Genomic DNA, 17,068 nt, shown 5'->3' with positions numbered 1-17,068 from the left:
GTGGGGAAAGTTCAAGACAACACATTTTTGATGAAAGTTTTTAATTTGTTTGTTAAAAATCAATGTAGTGGTATTTTTAGGTGCATATTGGTAAGTCTAATAAAAGTATATCTAAACTAAGAAATTTCTGTTATAGGCCATAAGATATTAAATGAACCAAAAGCCATTTTATGATGGGTTAATTTTGAAGCTTCCTGACTCCCTAATAAAGAACTTAAAATAATATATTAGTGTCAAAAATGTGAAATATGACACTGTGATGGTCCATTTGAGGTTAAATTTGAATGATTAACCTTATAAAAATCAAGCTTAAATGATGTCATTTGTTTCAAATCTCATTTTGTTTATGATGTTGAGGAGGAAAAAAGTCGATTCCCATGGGTCCACGGTCTGTGCGGAGTTGGCGTGTTCTTCCCATGTCTGCATGGGTTTTCAGGAACTCCAGATTCCCTCTACATCCCAAAGATGTTCATGTGAGGGGAATCGGTGTGTCTGAATTGTCCCTGGTCTGTGAGTGTGGGTGTGTGTGTGTGGCCCTGCAATGTAAGGGTGTCCCCTTCCAGGCTGGGGCCTGGCCTGGTTGCCCTGAGGTGCTGGGAGACACTCCAGCCACCACTGGATTGGAATCAGTGGTTTGGAAAAGAATGCTCTTACTTGGTTTTATTAGTCTTTCTTAAATGTATGCTGAACTCATATTTATGTCAATATTTAATATTGGAAGTGATTAGGATATTTATTTAGAAGTTTGGTGATATTTTGTGACCAGAAATATGCCATAGGAACTTAACCGTTGTTTATATTAACTATTCTAGGGTTAAACTGGTTTTCTTACACCTTGTTTCACTTAAAGTCACAGTTTTCCAGAACCTATTGATGATGTTCAGTGAGGCTTACTGGACCTATTTAGACAACAGAATTTAAATTATACATCTTACTGTTTTATATTAAGAAGAACCAGTATATTTAAAGCTACATGTGATATTTGAGTTCATGTTTATTATTCCAGCCATCTCCAGTAGTTTGTTACAGCTGCCATAGCAAAATACCACAGAAATGTATTTTCTCAAGATTGTGGAGGCTAGAAGGCCAATATTGAGTGATCAGTAGGGTTGGTTTCTTGTGAAATCTCTCACCCTGTGGCTTGTAGATAGATGTCCATGTCCTCCCTGTCTCCTCACAACACGGTGTTTTCTCTGTGTGCACTGGGTCCTAATCTCCTCTTACAGCGATGCCAGTCATGTTGGATTAGGGCCCACTCATAAAGACTTCATTTGAAGACCCTTTCAAGGCCCTGTTTCCAGTTACAGTCCCATAATGAGGTACTGGGTTTTAGGATATCAGCATAGGAATATTGAGGATACACAATTCAGTCCATAACACCATCTTCAAATCACTTTTTTATAGGGCTTATTTATTTATTGTTGGTAGTTTTACACAGAAATAGAGAATTTTTAGTTCCTTGGTTTAGCAGTCTTATCTTTCACCTTTATTTGCTTCCTGGCTGGAGGGACTTTATTTATTCCTTGAAGGGCAAGTATGAGGTTACATGTCCTGGTTGAGTTCTTAAGCACAGCCTTGAATTTCCTAGTGAATGGATGTGTGAAACATGGGATGCAGGAAGGTTGGCTTCCTCTGGTAAGCTCCCTCCTCATGCAACATCCTTTCATCTTCAAAAACCAGTTTTTTTCACCCAGAATTGTGTGATTTTCATTTGTTTAAATTACTTTTATAAAATCCCCAAATTCTTAATTTAGAATATTTCAGATATACAAAATGTAAGGTCTCTCTGTTATCCCTGTCCTGAAGGTGGCATTGTAATCCATATTTTCTCAAAGTGTGTTCCACAGGGTACAAGCTGATCTTTAAAAAAGGATTTCACATACATAAGGGAACCTTCACAGGGGAGGGCCCACACAGCAAGAGTTCTGAGAATTCTTACAATAAAGAAACCTATTTGTTTATTATACAACTAGTAATCTCCCAAAGATAAATGAAGATGGATATGTAATACCTGTTAACATCTTGCGGAACATGCTTTGGGGAAATTTTGCCCTCTAACCACTAACCAGGAGAAACTCAATGTTGACACATCTTGCTGCCTGTCTTCCACAAGCTCTCTTTCGCCCTAAATGTTTATTATTTATTAGCACACGGTGTGCCTCACACAGTAACAGTTATTGTAGCTACATAAGAAGGAAAAACACACTAGTTGAGTTTGTTTTAGGGAACACCACAGAATGATTGTATGTTAGGCTAACAAATTACTTAATGAGATGTATTTATCTAATTAAAGATAGGATGGTCCGCGACAGCTATTTAAGCACAATAGCTATTTCTGTGTATTCTTTGGCTCTTTGCAAGGCTTTTCATCCTGTATGTGTGCCCTTAATTTAAGGGCCTTTTCTACCTCTTGGGCCTGCTCTGGGTTTGTGCACGCAGTCTGTGGTTTCCATCTCTTTATTTTCACAGAAATACCATGAGCGTGTACATAAAGATCTATACTGTCCTGATACGGTAGCCACTAGCCAAGGGAAGCTAGTGACACTAATTAAATAAAGGTAGATAAAACTAAGATCCAGTTCCTCAGTGGTACTAGCCACATCAGGCTCAGTAGCCACCTGTGGCGAGTGTCTACTGGGTTGAACAGCACAGGTATAGAACGTTTCCACTATCACAGACAGCTCTGTTGGACAGCGCTCATTTAGTTGTGAAAACTGTTCTGAAACTTGACTCTCCTGGGTCTCTGTTGGGCTGTCAACTTCTAGGTGCCAAGGAAGAGACATCATGGCCCTTTCTAATCTAAAGTAATAGTTCCCATTCAAGGACAGATACCAAGTCTCTGTCCCGGTGGCTTGACCAGGAGCTCCTATATCTTTGATTCTCTTCTACCTTTCTCTGAGCCTTGGTTCTAAGTTAGCATATTGTCCTTCACTTTGCCTTCCTAGGTGGCTGCACTCCATGTGAGCCTCAAGACCCTGTTACTTTCTCCTTAGCCGTGCCTCCATTTCTTATGAACACTTACATGATGCAGTCAATTAAACTAGCTACCCTCTCAGGGTTTTGGTGCTGATTCCAACCTTAACTTTTCCACCCCACCCAAGGTCATAGGGGTTAGAGGTTGACCCATCCCCATGCCTCCCTCCCACACTGGACTTCAGGCCCATCTTATTACATTAGATAAGCTTGCAATGGAGACAATCTTTTCTTCCCTACAGGGGTCAGTTTGGCGGTTTAATATAATAGCCTTTCTTTTGTACCTATTAGTGAATAACAACTCTGTTCAGTATACTGAAGATACTCTCAAATAACTGTAGGTGCCCCTTGCTGGTTTTGCAAGTCTCTGAGAACAGATTGGCTCCCAGATATGTAAGGGGGAAAGATCATGGTTACATTTCAAGGATGGGAAGCAGGGCAATGATGAGAAGGAAAAAGAGACAAAAAAACCTTCCCTGAACATGAACAAAAAAGTGCCTATCTTGTCTGACTTCGGCCAACCTAGTATATGATTTGTCATTTCCTCGTGTTTCTCCTCCCTACCTTGAAAAATACTCAAGAGATTTCACTTTAAATTAAACCTTTTTGTGAATGGAGTTCCTCTGGAGGATATTTTGTTGTTGTTAATTCTGGTGTTCTCACTTGTTCTCCCTTCTGACTTGAACTGTAAAAGGGCACAGATAGGAGGCAGCACCCTTAATATCATCTTTCAGGGGATAAATTCTTTTGGTTTAAACTTGTTGAGCCCACTCCCATGGCCATACGTCCTTTCTGAGCTTGACAGCCTCCTAATCTTGTGTCACAGATAACTGCTCGAAGAGGTTCTTCTGGCAGAAATTAGACTAAAGTGGTTGTTCGTTCTACTGAAGACACTCAGGATAGTAATGAGCAGAAGATGTCAGACTTCCCTCTGAGCTCTCTCATAAGATCCTGCAGAGGGCCAGAAACGCAGCCTTTTCCTTATTGATGAGAAAAGGATTGATTTGATGGTTTGGAGGCCATTTTAATAAGAATTTTAGTTTCTCTTAATTACCCTTAAACATCTTTCCTAGATATGCATATTTTTGTTAAGGTTTCAGGCAAATTGAAAGCAACAGAACCCAACAGCATCCTTTGGGTGAGGCTCAAACCTTGCATTTTGAACAGTGTGGCACAGGGACTACTGAATGCTGGCCCAGCTGTGGAAGGGTGGTACCTTTTCAGGGAGATAGTCTTTGTTGATAAAAGAAGTAAGTCTCTTCCCTCCATACCCCTACTGCCACTTGGTTTGCTTAGGAACCTTCATCCCCAAGGTCACTGGTACCACTTTGTCCAGTAAGGTGGCAGGTAACATTTTCGGGTTTAGGCCTATGTCATTAAGTTCTTATTGTACTTCCTGTTTAAAGAAAATGTGGTTGTAGCTAATGTTGGAAAGTTTGGCCATCACCAAAATCGTAGAGGAATCCTAACATTGATGAGTTTCCTCATCTGTCTGTAAGTCATACTATATATAGCTTAGTTGATTTTGTGAATAAGATAGAAATTTTGGTATTACTAGTAATAAATAAAAATTGCATTCTTGACCTGGCCAAGTAGCTCACTTGGTTGGAACATCACTCCATATACCAAATGGTTGTGGGTTGGCTCCACAGTCAGGGTGCATAAGGGAGGCAACTGATCAATATTTTTCTCTCCCTTCCTCTCTCTTTGAGATCAATAAACATATCCTCAAGTGATGGTTTTTAAAAACCACATTTCTTTGAGACCTTAATACATATTTGAGAAGTTTTGGTTCACCTAAATGTGGAGCCCAAATTGAGAAACTTCTAGAAATTACTAGCATGATTTGTGTAAAAATTTCAAATTTATGAGATATTTCAGTTATGTCACATAAAATTTTTAGGGGTGATTATTTGCATTAATATTTAAATTATGGAATTGATTTAATAATAAAATTAATCTGAAGTAGTAATTTCATATTGATAAATTGTTTTTCATAGTTTATGTGTAGAACTGAAGAACTCAGTATATCCCCTTTCATAGGAGTTGGACGGTCAATGGAATCCAAACTGGCATCTTTGGGAATTAAAACTTGTGGAGACTTGCAATATATGACCATGGCAAAACTCCAAAAAGAATTTGGTCCCAAAACAGGTCAGATGCTTTATCGGTTCTGCCGTGGTTTGGATGATAGACCAGTTCGAACTGAGAAGGAAAGAAAATCTGTTTCAGCTGAGATCAACTATGGAATAAGATTTACCCAGGTACTGTTTTCTTATTGGGTATTGCCTTATATTGTCCTTGATATTTTCACATAGTCCTATCTTGTCAGCTAGACCAGATTCTTGGTGCTTGACATTGTCATAAAACTCTTGCTGTCTCTAGAGCTTGCAGAATCAGTTTTTTTAAATAGATGGTCAAGCAAGATAGTGAATAATGTGCATGTATAATATTGAAATTGTTATGCATATAGGACATGACATGGGAGTTTTTCTGTGTATGTCTTTCCATAGCCCAAAGAAGCAGAAGCTTTTCTTATGAGCCTTTCAGAAGAAATTCAAAGACGACTCGAAGCTGCTGGCATGAAGGGTAAACGCCTGACTCTCAAAATAATGGTACGAAAGCCAGGGGCCCCTGTAGAAACTGCAAAATTCGGAGGCCATGGAATTTGTGATAACATCGCCAGGTAAGCTTATCTTTAAAATAATATTGGGTATTAATGTTTCAGTGCAGGTTATCACAATTATAGAAAACTAGAGAAGCATATGAATAAAGATCTGTAAGCGCTGATGTTACTTGATATTCTGTAGAGCCAGGCCTCAGCCTAAGGCCATTTGAATTATGTTAATGTGCTCAGATTCAGTCAGTCATGTGATCCTATAGCAGTAGGTCAGCCTGTCAATATATTCCTGACCTTTGGCAGCCCATCCTTGAAGTTTTCAGGCTGTTGACTTAGGTGCATGGACACAAAGAGAGGGAAAGGCCCAACACCTGCACCCACAGAGATGTTGTGGACATAGTGAGAGGGACCCGTTGGGAAATTTTAATATGGTAATTTAATAAATGATGTGAATGACACATTTGCTTCACTTAGGGAGGTCTAATTTCTGTTTGTGAAAAGATTATCATTGTTGTCTCTGCAGACTGTTAGAACACATTTAAAAATCCTGTTTTGTTTTTTTAATGTGAGGACAACAAATATAAAACTTCTGCTAAGAATTGTGACCAATATGCCAATACTTAGTTTTCTTTTGCATGCCATTTTATACCACACTGTACACTGTATTATATCTGTTGGTCAACCAAAGCTTTGAGACTTTTGACCCTGAAAGCCACATACAAGGATGCCATAGCTCATGCTAACCATATAGACCATATTCACATATGTATGGTGATGTTGCTGAGAGTAATGAGATCATGCTGTCAATCACAGAAAACTTCCAACTTTATCTTTAATGCCTTTGTTTACTAGAAAAACAAATTATAAATTACAGATAAAAAACATAAAATACATTTTTATACAGTTGGTAATCTTGAACTGTTATATTTACCTGTTTTAATGGACATTTGATGTACCCCTATTTCAAGTGTTAAACATAGCGATAGTGGTCATTTCTATAATAATTTGGTTATTAGGATCTTAACTCTGTATATAATTCTTTTTAAACATGGTTTCTATGGGAAAATCAGATTCAGTTTATAATATTACTACCTTTTCTGGTATTATAACCTGGAACTTTACTTGTTCAAGATATATGGAAAGAATCGTTCAAAAATGAAATAATTTTTCTTTGGAAGGAAAACTGGTAGTGATTAGAATTTCCTTTTGCCATATTTGCAATTTAAATGTCTTATAGTTACTTAGCATTGTACGTTGGGGTACATTCAGCAGTACTTAGGGGCTCACTCTGTCTAATTTTATTAAGAAAATCAGCCTTTGTGTCATCCTGTTTGGAAAAATCCAGGTTGTCCAAAAATTTAATTACAACATTTAAAAAATTGGGATTGATTAAACTTTATTCCCCCTGACTTAGGATATTTTATTCAGCTTTTTTATAAGCACATGTTTGCTTTTGTTGGCCTGAACTTAAAAAAATAAAAGTTTTATTATAAAAATTTTAAACACAATACGGAAGTGGAAGGAGTAGTATAATGAACCCCCTTCCCGCACCATGAACCCGTCACCTGATTCCCACAATTGCTGTGAGCCGCCCCTGTGGCTTCTCCCCTAGCCCCCAGTGATTTTGACACAAATCTCAGCTACTGTATCATTTCTTCCACAGCATTTCAGTGTTTATCTCTAACAAGATAAGTGCTCTTTGTTTAGTAAACACAAGTAATAAAATGCACATTTTGCTGAACCTTTAAAATACTAACTTTGGATAACCCATGATGATGCAAAAGGAGCACATGATTAATTGAAGCAAGTGTCATTTTATAAATGTTACCATGATGTAGGTAACTGTAAGCTATTATCTTAAACCTATCTTTGTGGTGGTATTACGGCTGCATAAGAAATGCTGTAGGTGAGGGATTAGGAAATATTATAATACCCTGTATTTCCTTTAATTCAGGGGCTGACAAACTACTTCCTGCAGGCCAAGTGCAGCCTATGGCAGGTTCTTATATTATTGGTGTGAGGAAAGAATGATTTTTATATACAAGCCTGTGAAAAATGAAGAATGTGGAAGAGACCACAGGGCACAAGTTATTTATTGTCTGGCACTTCACAGAAGAGTTTGTGGATTCCTGCTGTTAGTCTAACTGACTTACCATATTTTGCCACGTATAATGTGCTTCCCTGTATTGTGCACCCACATTTTTGACCCAAACCTTCAGGAAAAAAATCTTTTAATTTTTTATTCATTTATATTCAGATACTTGTTTTTTGTATTATAAAAGAATTTTAGCATTTATTTTTTAACATATTGTGGTACAAGAAATTTTATGTAACAAATAACTACAAAACAAGATCAGATACAAGGTATTTCAGATATTACCCATGTATAATGCACACCCTTATTTCCCTCAAAAATTTGAGCGAAAAATGGCGCATTATACATGGCAAAATACACAGTAATGTCCAGTTGAGTAAATAAAGGACTGGTTTCACATTCTTTATTTCTTTAATTTCTTGTACTTGGCCTTAACCCAAAGCTGCTTTGCAGTCATGTGACTTACAAACTCGAACACATTATGAAATTGTAATAGAAACAACAGATTTTATGCTGCATGTCAGAGCTACATGTAGATTGAGGTCTGGCTTTGTCATCACTTACGAAAATTTTTCTTATCACAGTTTTCCTTTTGGGAAAAGAATTTTCCTCTCTTGAAGGTGTTTTTAATTGGAACTATATTTATATTTTTAATCAGAGTAATGCATGTAATTGACAAGGTGTTGCAATACAATGCTTTCAGTCCTCTGCACTCCTCCCCAGCTCCGAGTACCATTTTTTTCAACTTTTTAATGGTTTCTTCTGGTATTTACCTCTGTATTTTTAGATACGTACTTAAACTGCTATTTCTAGCTTATTTCAGCTTTGCAAAATGTTTACTGACTTTCTGTTGTAGATTTTTCCCTACATGCATATATCTTTGCCCCTAATAAAGTTATTAGTTTTTCATTAGATCACTGTCTAGTGTAACATTGTTATAACCACATATACACTGTACAGATACGATCCGTATGGTCCACTGTCATTCTGTTTCCTCCCGTGTCTGTATCTTGTTTTTCTTGTTTTGTGAATTTGCCAGAGGTTATCCCCAAACCCTTTTGCAGTTTTCAATACATCAGCAGTCTGTTGACTTGATCTTTTTCCTTGGAGACCTCTCTCTTGGGGTCCCTCAACTTGCTACTCTGGTCTAGATCCATTTATTTTATGACCTCCTGCAAAGCCTTCTCTATGTTGGATCCCTGTTTTCCTTCTCCTAGTATCTTACTGAGAATGCATGGGAGTACATGTTTTTGAATCTGTGTGACTATCCTGGTGCTCAGTGGTTTTGCTGACTTAAAGATTATAAATACGAGTTATAAATTAGAAATCATTTTTCTCAGGCACTGTTCTCATCAGTTTTTCAGGATTGCCATTGAGAAGTTCAGTGCTCTTCTGGTTGCCTGGTTTTTATTGGGCCTGTCCTTTCCCACAGGAACTTTCAGAGCCTGTGTCTCAGGGTTCTGGAATTTTATTGTGGGCTCTTTGTCTTTGTGCCAGGTACTTTGTATTAAATTTTTGTCTCTAATAACATTTTAAATTTCTGAGTGTTTTATTTTTAGCACATTTAAATATTTATAGTATCTCTTATTTCACATTGCCGTATTGTGTCTTGTCTCCTACAACTCGTATATTTTTCTATACGCAGTGTGAGTCTGTTTTTCCAAGTTTCTTTTTTCCTGTTTTGGTTGCTGTGTTATTATTAGAGGCTTTCTTCTAAGAATCTGTCTGTCTGATAGTTCTTGGCCATCTCTTCATATGTGAACTGTTTGGATCCGCTGATTCTTACTGGGACCTGTAGAATAGTGGGATTTACCCTAGATGAGTGGTTGGAAGGGCTTGCTGCCGCATTACTACCACCAATTGGGAGTATCTGTGGTCTTTTCTCTCTCAGGCTTAACAGCGTCCCTAGACAGGAATCCTCCTATTTCTTGCCTAGGGGGTTGGTGAGAAGATAGTTACTCAATAGGAAAGCAGGTCTGGAGGGGAAAGGGTGTGTGAATCTTTTGAGAGAGGTGCCTCACTCCTCCCTTAGCCACGTGTGATATCTGCACTTCCTCCATGGGTGCTAAGAAGAAGAGGAATCACTTGTACAGGCAGGTGTAGGCCTACCTGTTCTGCATCTCCGGGTCTTTGCCCCTCCTACCCGTCTGGATGAATGTGACTTCTTTAATTCCTTGGTTGGTGGACTTCCGTGCAGCTCAATTTTCTGATGATTCTGGGTGATACTTGTTTTGTAGTCTAGTTACAATTTTTGCTGTGGTGGTGTGAGGTGAGCCATGTTTACCTACACCTCCATCTTGACCTGAAGTCTGAGTTTATACCTTTTAAAAATAATTTCAAGTCAGCTTAGTGGTGTTTTGGAAAGAAATTAAGATAAACACATGTTTAATCTACTAAGGTCCACTAAAAAATCATGCTTTTAAGTTATTCTCTATTTATCTTTGTGAAATAAATTGAAGGTAATTATTAGGTAACAAATCAGTAGAGATATTTTTCCAAATGGTTCCTTAAAGAAACAGGTACTTTTTACAGATGAATTCATAATATCCTCAGGGCACTGAAAAATAAATCAGTACATGTGTTTTGGGTGCTGGAGTCCTCCTTCAGGAGTCCTTGAACATCTAAGAATTTTATACTCTAATCTCCCTGTGTTTAGTCAGGATACTGCCATATCCCCTTTGTCCAAGCCGTCCACACATTTCTTTACCGGTTACAGAGCCCCTGAGGGAAAGTAGAATCATATGAGCAGCTTTACCTCAAACATAACCAAATTAGTCAAGAGCCAAAATACAAGGGATTTATCTTTCTTTTATGAATATTAACCATTCCTCAACATATAATCTTTTTTGGAACCTAAAACTTCTCTTGGAATCTAAAACATTGTACTTACCATTCATGCTTTAGTTGCAACATAATATGCTTATATTTGTACATGCATCACTAAAGTACATTTTTTTAACATTCCAACTTATTTTTTAGTTGGCTGGGTCTTTATTAGCTTTTAATCTTAAAGTCCCAATGTTCTGTATGATTTTTGACTTCCTTGAAAGAAGGCTATCTCATTCATTTGTAAGGATTATATTTAGTATTTAATTTTTTAAATTTTTTGTATCTTTCTTTACAACTTTTCTGTAATTCTTTGAACAGTTCACGACTACTGAGATAGTAGAAAATACATGTGGAATGTGGCTATTGTTCCTTTAAAAAAGTTAATTCCATCATTTACAGGACTGTAACTCTTGACCAGGCAACAGATAGTGCAAAAATAATTGGAAAGGCTACGCTAAACATGTTTCATACAATGAAACTAAATATATCGGATATGAGAGGGGTAAGTATATAACATTTTAAAATTCTTTTTTTTTTTCATTTGACATTTGATCTGAAAATGGTTGTGGTGGCGTGTGGGGGTTTATTTGCAGGTTTCATCTTTTCTGATGCAATACAGGCAGAATAGAAAACAGAAAAACTTGACTTTCTTGTTTGACCTGATCTCCATATTTTTCAGAGAAGAGTCGAATTTGTTCTGTAATATTTTTTTTCTGCCTAGAATAATAATTTTATATCTTGAGTTTTAATACAACCTTTTTCTTTTAATTAACCAAGGGCTCATTTTCCAGGCATTATCTTGCTCCCTGTTTTCGTTCCCCCGGAAATAGATAGGACTGGGAGGAGTGGAATCCGCAGGTCTTTGTGCCTGTCATGTACTTTTTAATCAGAAATTTATTCTGGTGTCTGATGAGGGTGACCCAGAAGGGAGAGTTTACCATAGGCCCAACAGAGATGCCTTAGGAACAGGTAGGTGAGGGGGGCCTCAAAAATGTAAAAACTTTCCATTTTCTTCAAGATTAACCTTGGTTGGTTCAGGTGTGTGCGCACCCACACATGAGTGAAGGGGTAGTTTCTGGGTCGGTGTGGGTTTCATGGAAGGACTAGAGTTCTGAAGCCTCTGTGAGTGCTTCTCCCTGCAGTGCTGTCTGAGGTTCTGTGTTGGTGTTGTGGGGAGCACTGTCTGCCCAAATGCCGAAGGGTATCTATGGCCCATCCACCCCCAAACCCATTTTTTAATATTACTTATTTTATATGAAGAAAGGTTGGAGGTAGACTATTCCTTATTTAACCTTTGTAAAATCTTAGTTTAAAATCTTAGCTGACTAGAACCTCAGCAGGATACAGCATCTCACTTTTTTTTTTGGACTTTCTGGTTTTGAAGAGATTGTGTTTTATTGGGGAGCATTGGAAGACTGAGGGGGATGTCTACTCGCTAGGTGGTCTATTAGTTGTTTTTGTCGTCACCTAGAAGGCTGTTTGAATATTGTCGTTTCTAGTAACAGGATCTAAAAGATCTAAAAACAGGATTAGCTCAGAAGTATGGGAAGAAATATTCTCATATTTTGCTTTGGTTCCCTAGAAACATACTCTTTCTTCTGATTCTAGGTTGGAATTCAAGTGAATCAGTTGGTTCCAGCTAATCCAAACCCTCCTGCATGTCCCAGTCGCTCATCAGTCCAGCCCGGCCATTTTCCTGGTGGGTCACACTCTGTCCTCGATCTTTTCCAAGTTCAGAAAGCAAAGAAGCCCACAGGGGAAGAGCACAAGGAAGGTCAGTGGTGTCAGCGTGGTGTCATTTGGGTACTACTCGTACCCTTAGGAAGGCCCACATTTCAAAAGTTGTCTGGCACAGTTCTGTGTGAACTTTTAAGAAACAGACATTCTGAATTATGAACAGTAATAAAGTTTGTGGCTCAGAGTTCCTTCCAGTTGCCCACATGATCTAAAGAGGCTATTTTATGTATTTTCTATACTTTCAGTATTTCTGGCTGCAATGGATCTGGAAATATCATCTGCCTCTAGAACTTGCACTTTCTTGCCATCTTTTTCCACACACGTCACGTCAAGTATCAGCCCTGTTACTAGCAAAGCAGAGTCCTTGGGGAAATGGAACGGCCTGCATTCTCCCATCAGTTTAAAGTCAAGACTTAACCTGAGTATAGAGGTCCCTTCATCTTCCCAGGTATATTTCTATAATTCTACATATGATATAAATGCAGGAGTAGTTTTACAGTAGGAATGGGACACTTCTTTAACAGTGGGGCAGAAAGGGCGACTTGTTAGGGTGACTGATATTACTGAATTCCAAGTAAGAAATGAGCAGTTTAAGTGAAAGATTTGTGTTTCTGCAGAGATTTGCAACCCTTTTAAATTGTAAAATGTAGATGAAAGCCAGTTCCTTGAACTGCCACTTGTCACAGCCATTGTACCTCTTCATGATGGTGGTCACCTGCACTTTATTTGGCACACAGCTTTGCTGTTCATTAGAGGCCTGTGACAAAGGTTTTTTTTGCAACACGTGCATACAGTTCACTGTGGAGTGAATGACTTCCCTAATACAAACCATTCCTTTAGCTGAGGTGGGCTATCGATACGTGAAATGGTGTTGCAATCTTTACTGCTTGGAAGTGTAAGAGAACACTTTGAGCCAGGTTGGAAGTCTGTTTCTCTGCGGCACGAAGTAGGAGAAGGCTGAAGGATGTGTGTGTGCTGGCTGTGGACTAGGGAAAGGGGCAGCTGTGATGTGTGTGCCCTTGGCCCAGCTTGCTAGCGAGTTATTCAGAAGTAGTTGCTCCCATCAAGGTAAGAGTGGCCAGCCCAGCTTACGGGCTTACGTGCTTCCTACAGGCTTACGTGCTTCCTAAGGGATGTGCACCAATGGGCAGAGAGGGAGGACCTGGCCAAAGGACCAGGGGATTCTGGTACGCAGCTAGAGAAGTTAGCTTCTAGGACTCTTCTAGCTGGCTGCTCTCAGCCTAGAATTGTTTGGGGGGAATACAGTTTCCTGCCTGAAAGGCAAACTTCTGGCTCATAAGTTTGAGATACGTACCATAGCTGTTGGCCCCTGTCCTTCGACGGGGTCTGAGATTGGAGTTTGACAGAGGCTCTTCCTGTGTCTGCACCTCTTGCGGGAGATTGAGTGTATGTGGATTTACCAATCCAGTGGGACCGGCCAGTGTGCACACTTGTCATCTCCAGAATCCACACATTATTACTCAGGCTTTGATGACAGAGGTTCAGGAGGTGGCTTTCCAGGCCTAGTTCTCTGCACCTGTACCGTGTTCATTATCCAAGATGTTAAAATGGAAATGAAAGTGAAACATTAATTCTCCAAACACATCACCTCTGAGCATGGTGTAACTGCACACCCTATGTATGGTATTTTACAGCTCGATCAGTCTGTTTTAGAAGCACTTCCACCTGATCTCCGGGAACAAGTAGAGCAAGTTTGTGCTGTTCAGCAAGGAGAGCTGCATGGTGACAAAAAGAAAGAACCAGTAAATGGCTATAATACAGGAAATCTGCCACAGCCGGTTGGGACAGTTTTGTTACAAATACCAGAACCTCAAGAACCTAACAGTGACATGGGAATTAATGTAATAGCACTTCCAGCATTCTCACAGGTAAGTTCAATTGAGGGGCCTTCTGTCATAGTTTAGTCTGACCCACCCTACTCCAGCTCAGGGCATGTCTGATTTCTTGTTTTCCTTTACACCCAAATGCTCATTAGTCTATACCATGTCCACTGGGGGAGGAGAGGTTGACTTGTTTCCTCATCATCTGCAGGACAGACTGACAGAGCAGCCTCTCCTGAAGCAACCTAGGGCAGAGAAGAGGGAGGCTCTGGTATGTGGATGCCCACAGATTCTCCCCAGATGGAAGACATCCTGTTCCTTCATTTCACTGGCCAGACCACTCGGCTATACCCAAGTGACAGGCTGGGAATGCATAATCAGACACTAGGGACAGTAACACAATCTAAATCTGATGTTTAAAAAAAACATTACATATGATCCTGTTTTCTTGTGTTCTGCTTCTGTTTCTTTGTGCTGCTTGCCTTGGTGGTTTGTTTTTTTTTAAATTGCAGTTCATACTCGGAACTTAATTCCTTATTCTCATCCTAAAACCCCATAAGGATTTAATAAGCCTTGATATTGAGGATCTTGTAAAAATTTATACAGATCAGAAAAGTATAATTTCAAAACAAAATCTATTTTGTGAAAAGTGTAAACCAGCTGCCATATGGAATCAACTTAGGTTTGACTTTGAAACTTTTCTCCACTAGGTGGACCCTGAGGTGTTTGCTGCTCTTCCTGCTGAGCTTCAGAAGGAGCTAAGAGCAGCATATGATCAAAGACAGAGGCAGGGAGAGAATGCTGTGCACCAGCAGCCAGCCAGCACAGCCGGTAAGCCTGGAAAGTGATGTTTAACAAAACGGCCATGAGAGATGGAGTCATTGTATATGATTATTGTCTGTAATGGCCAAAATCTGAGCTCTTAGTCATGTTAAGAGCTCTTCATATTGGGAGACTAGAACAAGTATACAACACAGAACGTGTTAATAGTCCTAGTTAGAGTTGTTTCTGTAACCGCTTGACTTAACACCATTCTTGGCTTTTTTTAAATAGCCCTTTAAAAAAAAAGCCTGAATATGATATTTCCAGAAATCTTTTTGAACACTTGTCAAGCCTGTTGTCCTTCTTTGAAATTGATACTTCAAAGGATGTAGTTTTAAAACACAGAATGAGAAGGCTTAAACAGGGTAGTGCCTGATGAGCTATTTATACTTCCCCTGCTGAGTTTTCATTTAATCATGTGAGCACCCCATTATAGGTAAGCAGTGTTTCAAAGGAAAGATGAGAAAGTGGCAGAGCAGAGGTGACTAATTGTAGAGCCTGCACTCTCAGCCATTGTCTGACAAGAAGCCTTGCTGGGATGTGTGCAGGGGTTGGATTTGCGGGGAGGAGAACCCATCCTACTGTCCAAACACATTGGTTGAAGACCTTACGTTCTCCATCTTTTAGTGCCAAAGAATCCGTTACTTCAGCTAAAACCAGCAGCAGTGAAAGAAAAGAAACGAAACAAAAAAAATCCCATCAGTCCCCATAAAAAGGTTCAGAGCCCTTTGAAAAACAAACTACTTAATAGTCCTGCAAAAACCATGCCAGGGGCCGGTGGGAGTCCCCAGAAGTTAATCGATGGGTTTCTGAAACACGAAGGTCCTGCTCCTGAAAAACCTCTGGTAATATTTCTTTGTTTTTAAACTTGGACCTTTTATTGAATCTTAAGGTACTTGACATTATGTAAATATAGCACTTTTTATCATTTGTTTTCTTAACAGGGAGAACTCTCCGCTTCTGCTTCAGGTATGCCAGGCCTTTCTGGCTGTGTCAGACCCCCGGCACCCAACCTAGCAGGAGCTGTTGAGTTCAGTGATGTGAAGACACTGCTCAGAGAGTGGATAACCACCATTTCAGGTTGGCTTGGGTGGGACAGGTAGCCGAAAACTAGATGTGTAATGAAGAGTTTGGTGATTCCAAAACATGAACAGGCTCGACTACCTAGGTGGAGCTCATTTTTCTAAATCTTAAACCAGCCAACCCTTAACCTTTTAACCTTCAGGGCTGGCTGTGGAAATATCCTTCATAACCCATTTGTTTGTGTTGTGGAAGAGCAGTTTCCTTTCTTACAGATGAGCTGATTCTCATTTGAGATTTTTCCCCTCTTTAGATCCAATGGAAGAAGACATTTTGCAAGTTGTGAAATACTGCACTGACCTTATAGAGGAGAAAGATTTGGAAAAACTGGATCTCGTTATAAAATACATGAAAAGGTAATTAATACTTCTATCAGAAGGGAAAAATGGCATGTCAGAAGGGCTAGCTGAGGAGGCGAGACTCTCCGGTTTTGTAGTTTGAGTCAGTTGCCTTAACAGTACTCTATAGAGTTAATGAAGAAGGGGTGCCCTTTATTTTGCATCCCAGAGAAAGGAATGCCATAATATTGACTGGATGAAATGAATAGGGTCAAAATGAGCTAGTTTCCCTGAACCCTTAAATCCTAAAAATACTATATTGATTCTTGAAAAAGGAATTACTGGTCTTTCCTGATGTTTGTTTCTCCACCTTTAGGTTGATGCAACAGTCGGTGGAATCGGTTTGGAATATGGCATTTGACTTTATTCTTGACAATGTTCAGGTAGTTTTACAACAGACTTATGGGAGCACATTAAAAGTGACATAAATGAGCGGGAGCCTAGTGTTCGCCGCTGGCTGTGCCATAAGTGCTTGTGAGGTATTTGCAAAGTGCATGATAGTAATGCTCTGAGTTTTTATAATTTCAAATTTCTTTTTGAGCAAGTGTTTTGTACATTTCTTTTCAATAAGTGCCAAATTTGTCAGTATTGCATGTAAATAATTGTGTTCTTTTATTGTAGTATAGAATCTATTTACAAAATGTTTGTTTATAAAGTTTTATGGATTTTTACAGTGAAGTGTTTACAGTTGTTTAATAAAGAACTATATGTATATTTTGTACAGGTTCCTTTT

At 39.0% G+C, this 17,068-nt stretch overlaps 1 protein-coding gene across 4 annotated transcripts in view; it reads left to right on the top strand.

The window, feature by feature from the left end:
- REV1 (REV1 DNA directed polymerase) overlaps window positions 1-16,820 on the top strand; it is a 93,871-nt gene extending 77,051 nt beyond the window's left edge. For 2 of the 4 annotated variants that reach the window (XM_054586342.1, XM_054586334.1), the window contains 11 exons: window positions 5,017-5,237; window positions 5,487-5,659; window positions 10,917-11,019; window positions 12,126-12,291; window positions 12,500-12,702; window positions 13,910-14,143; window positions 14,806-14,926; window positions 15,545-15,762; window positions 15,862-15,997; window positions 16,251-16,353; window positions 16,652-16,820. In XM_054586342.1, the coding sequence (XP_054442317.1) occupies window positions 5,017-5,237; window positions 5,487-5,659; window positions 10,917-11,019; window positions 12,126-12,291; window positions 12,500-12,702; window positions 13,910-14,143; window positions 14,806-14,926; window positions 15,545-15,762; window positions 15,862-15,997; window positions 16,251-16,353; window positions 16,652-16,763 (1,790 nt within the window). In that variant the 3' untranslated portion in view covers window positions 16,764-16,820. The remainder of the gene's footprint in view (window positions 1-5,016; window positions 5,238-5,486; window positions 5,660-10,916; window positions 11,020-12,125; window positions 12,292-12,499; window positions 12,703-13,909; window positions 14,144-14,805; window positions 14,927-15,544; window positions 15,763-15,861; window positions 15,998-16,250; window positions 16,354-16,651) is intronic. The other 2 variants (XM_054586325.1, XM_054586316.1) reach the window with 1 other exon arrangement.
- The last annotated feature ends 248 nt before the right edge of the window (window positions 16,821-17,068 follow it).

This window comes from Pteronotus mesoamericanus, unplaced genomic scaffold (assembly GCF_021234165.1).
Source record: "Pteronotus mesoamericanus isolate MK-2021 breed Mesoamerican mustached bat unplaced genomic scaffold, CSHL_Meso_final contig_121, whole genome shotgun sequence".
Lineage (NCBI taxonomy): Eukaryota > Metazoa > Chordata > Mammalia > Chiroptera > Mormoopidae > Pteronotus > Pteronotus mesoamericanus.
This window is presented reverse-complemented; position numbering and strand designations above follow the sequence as displayed.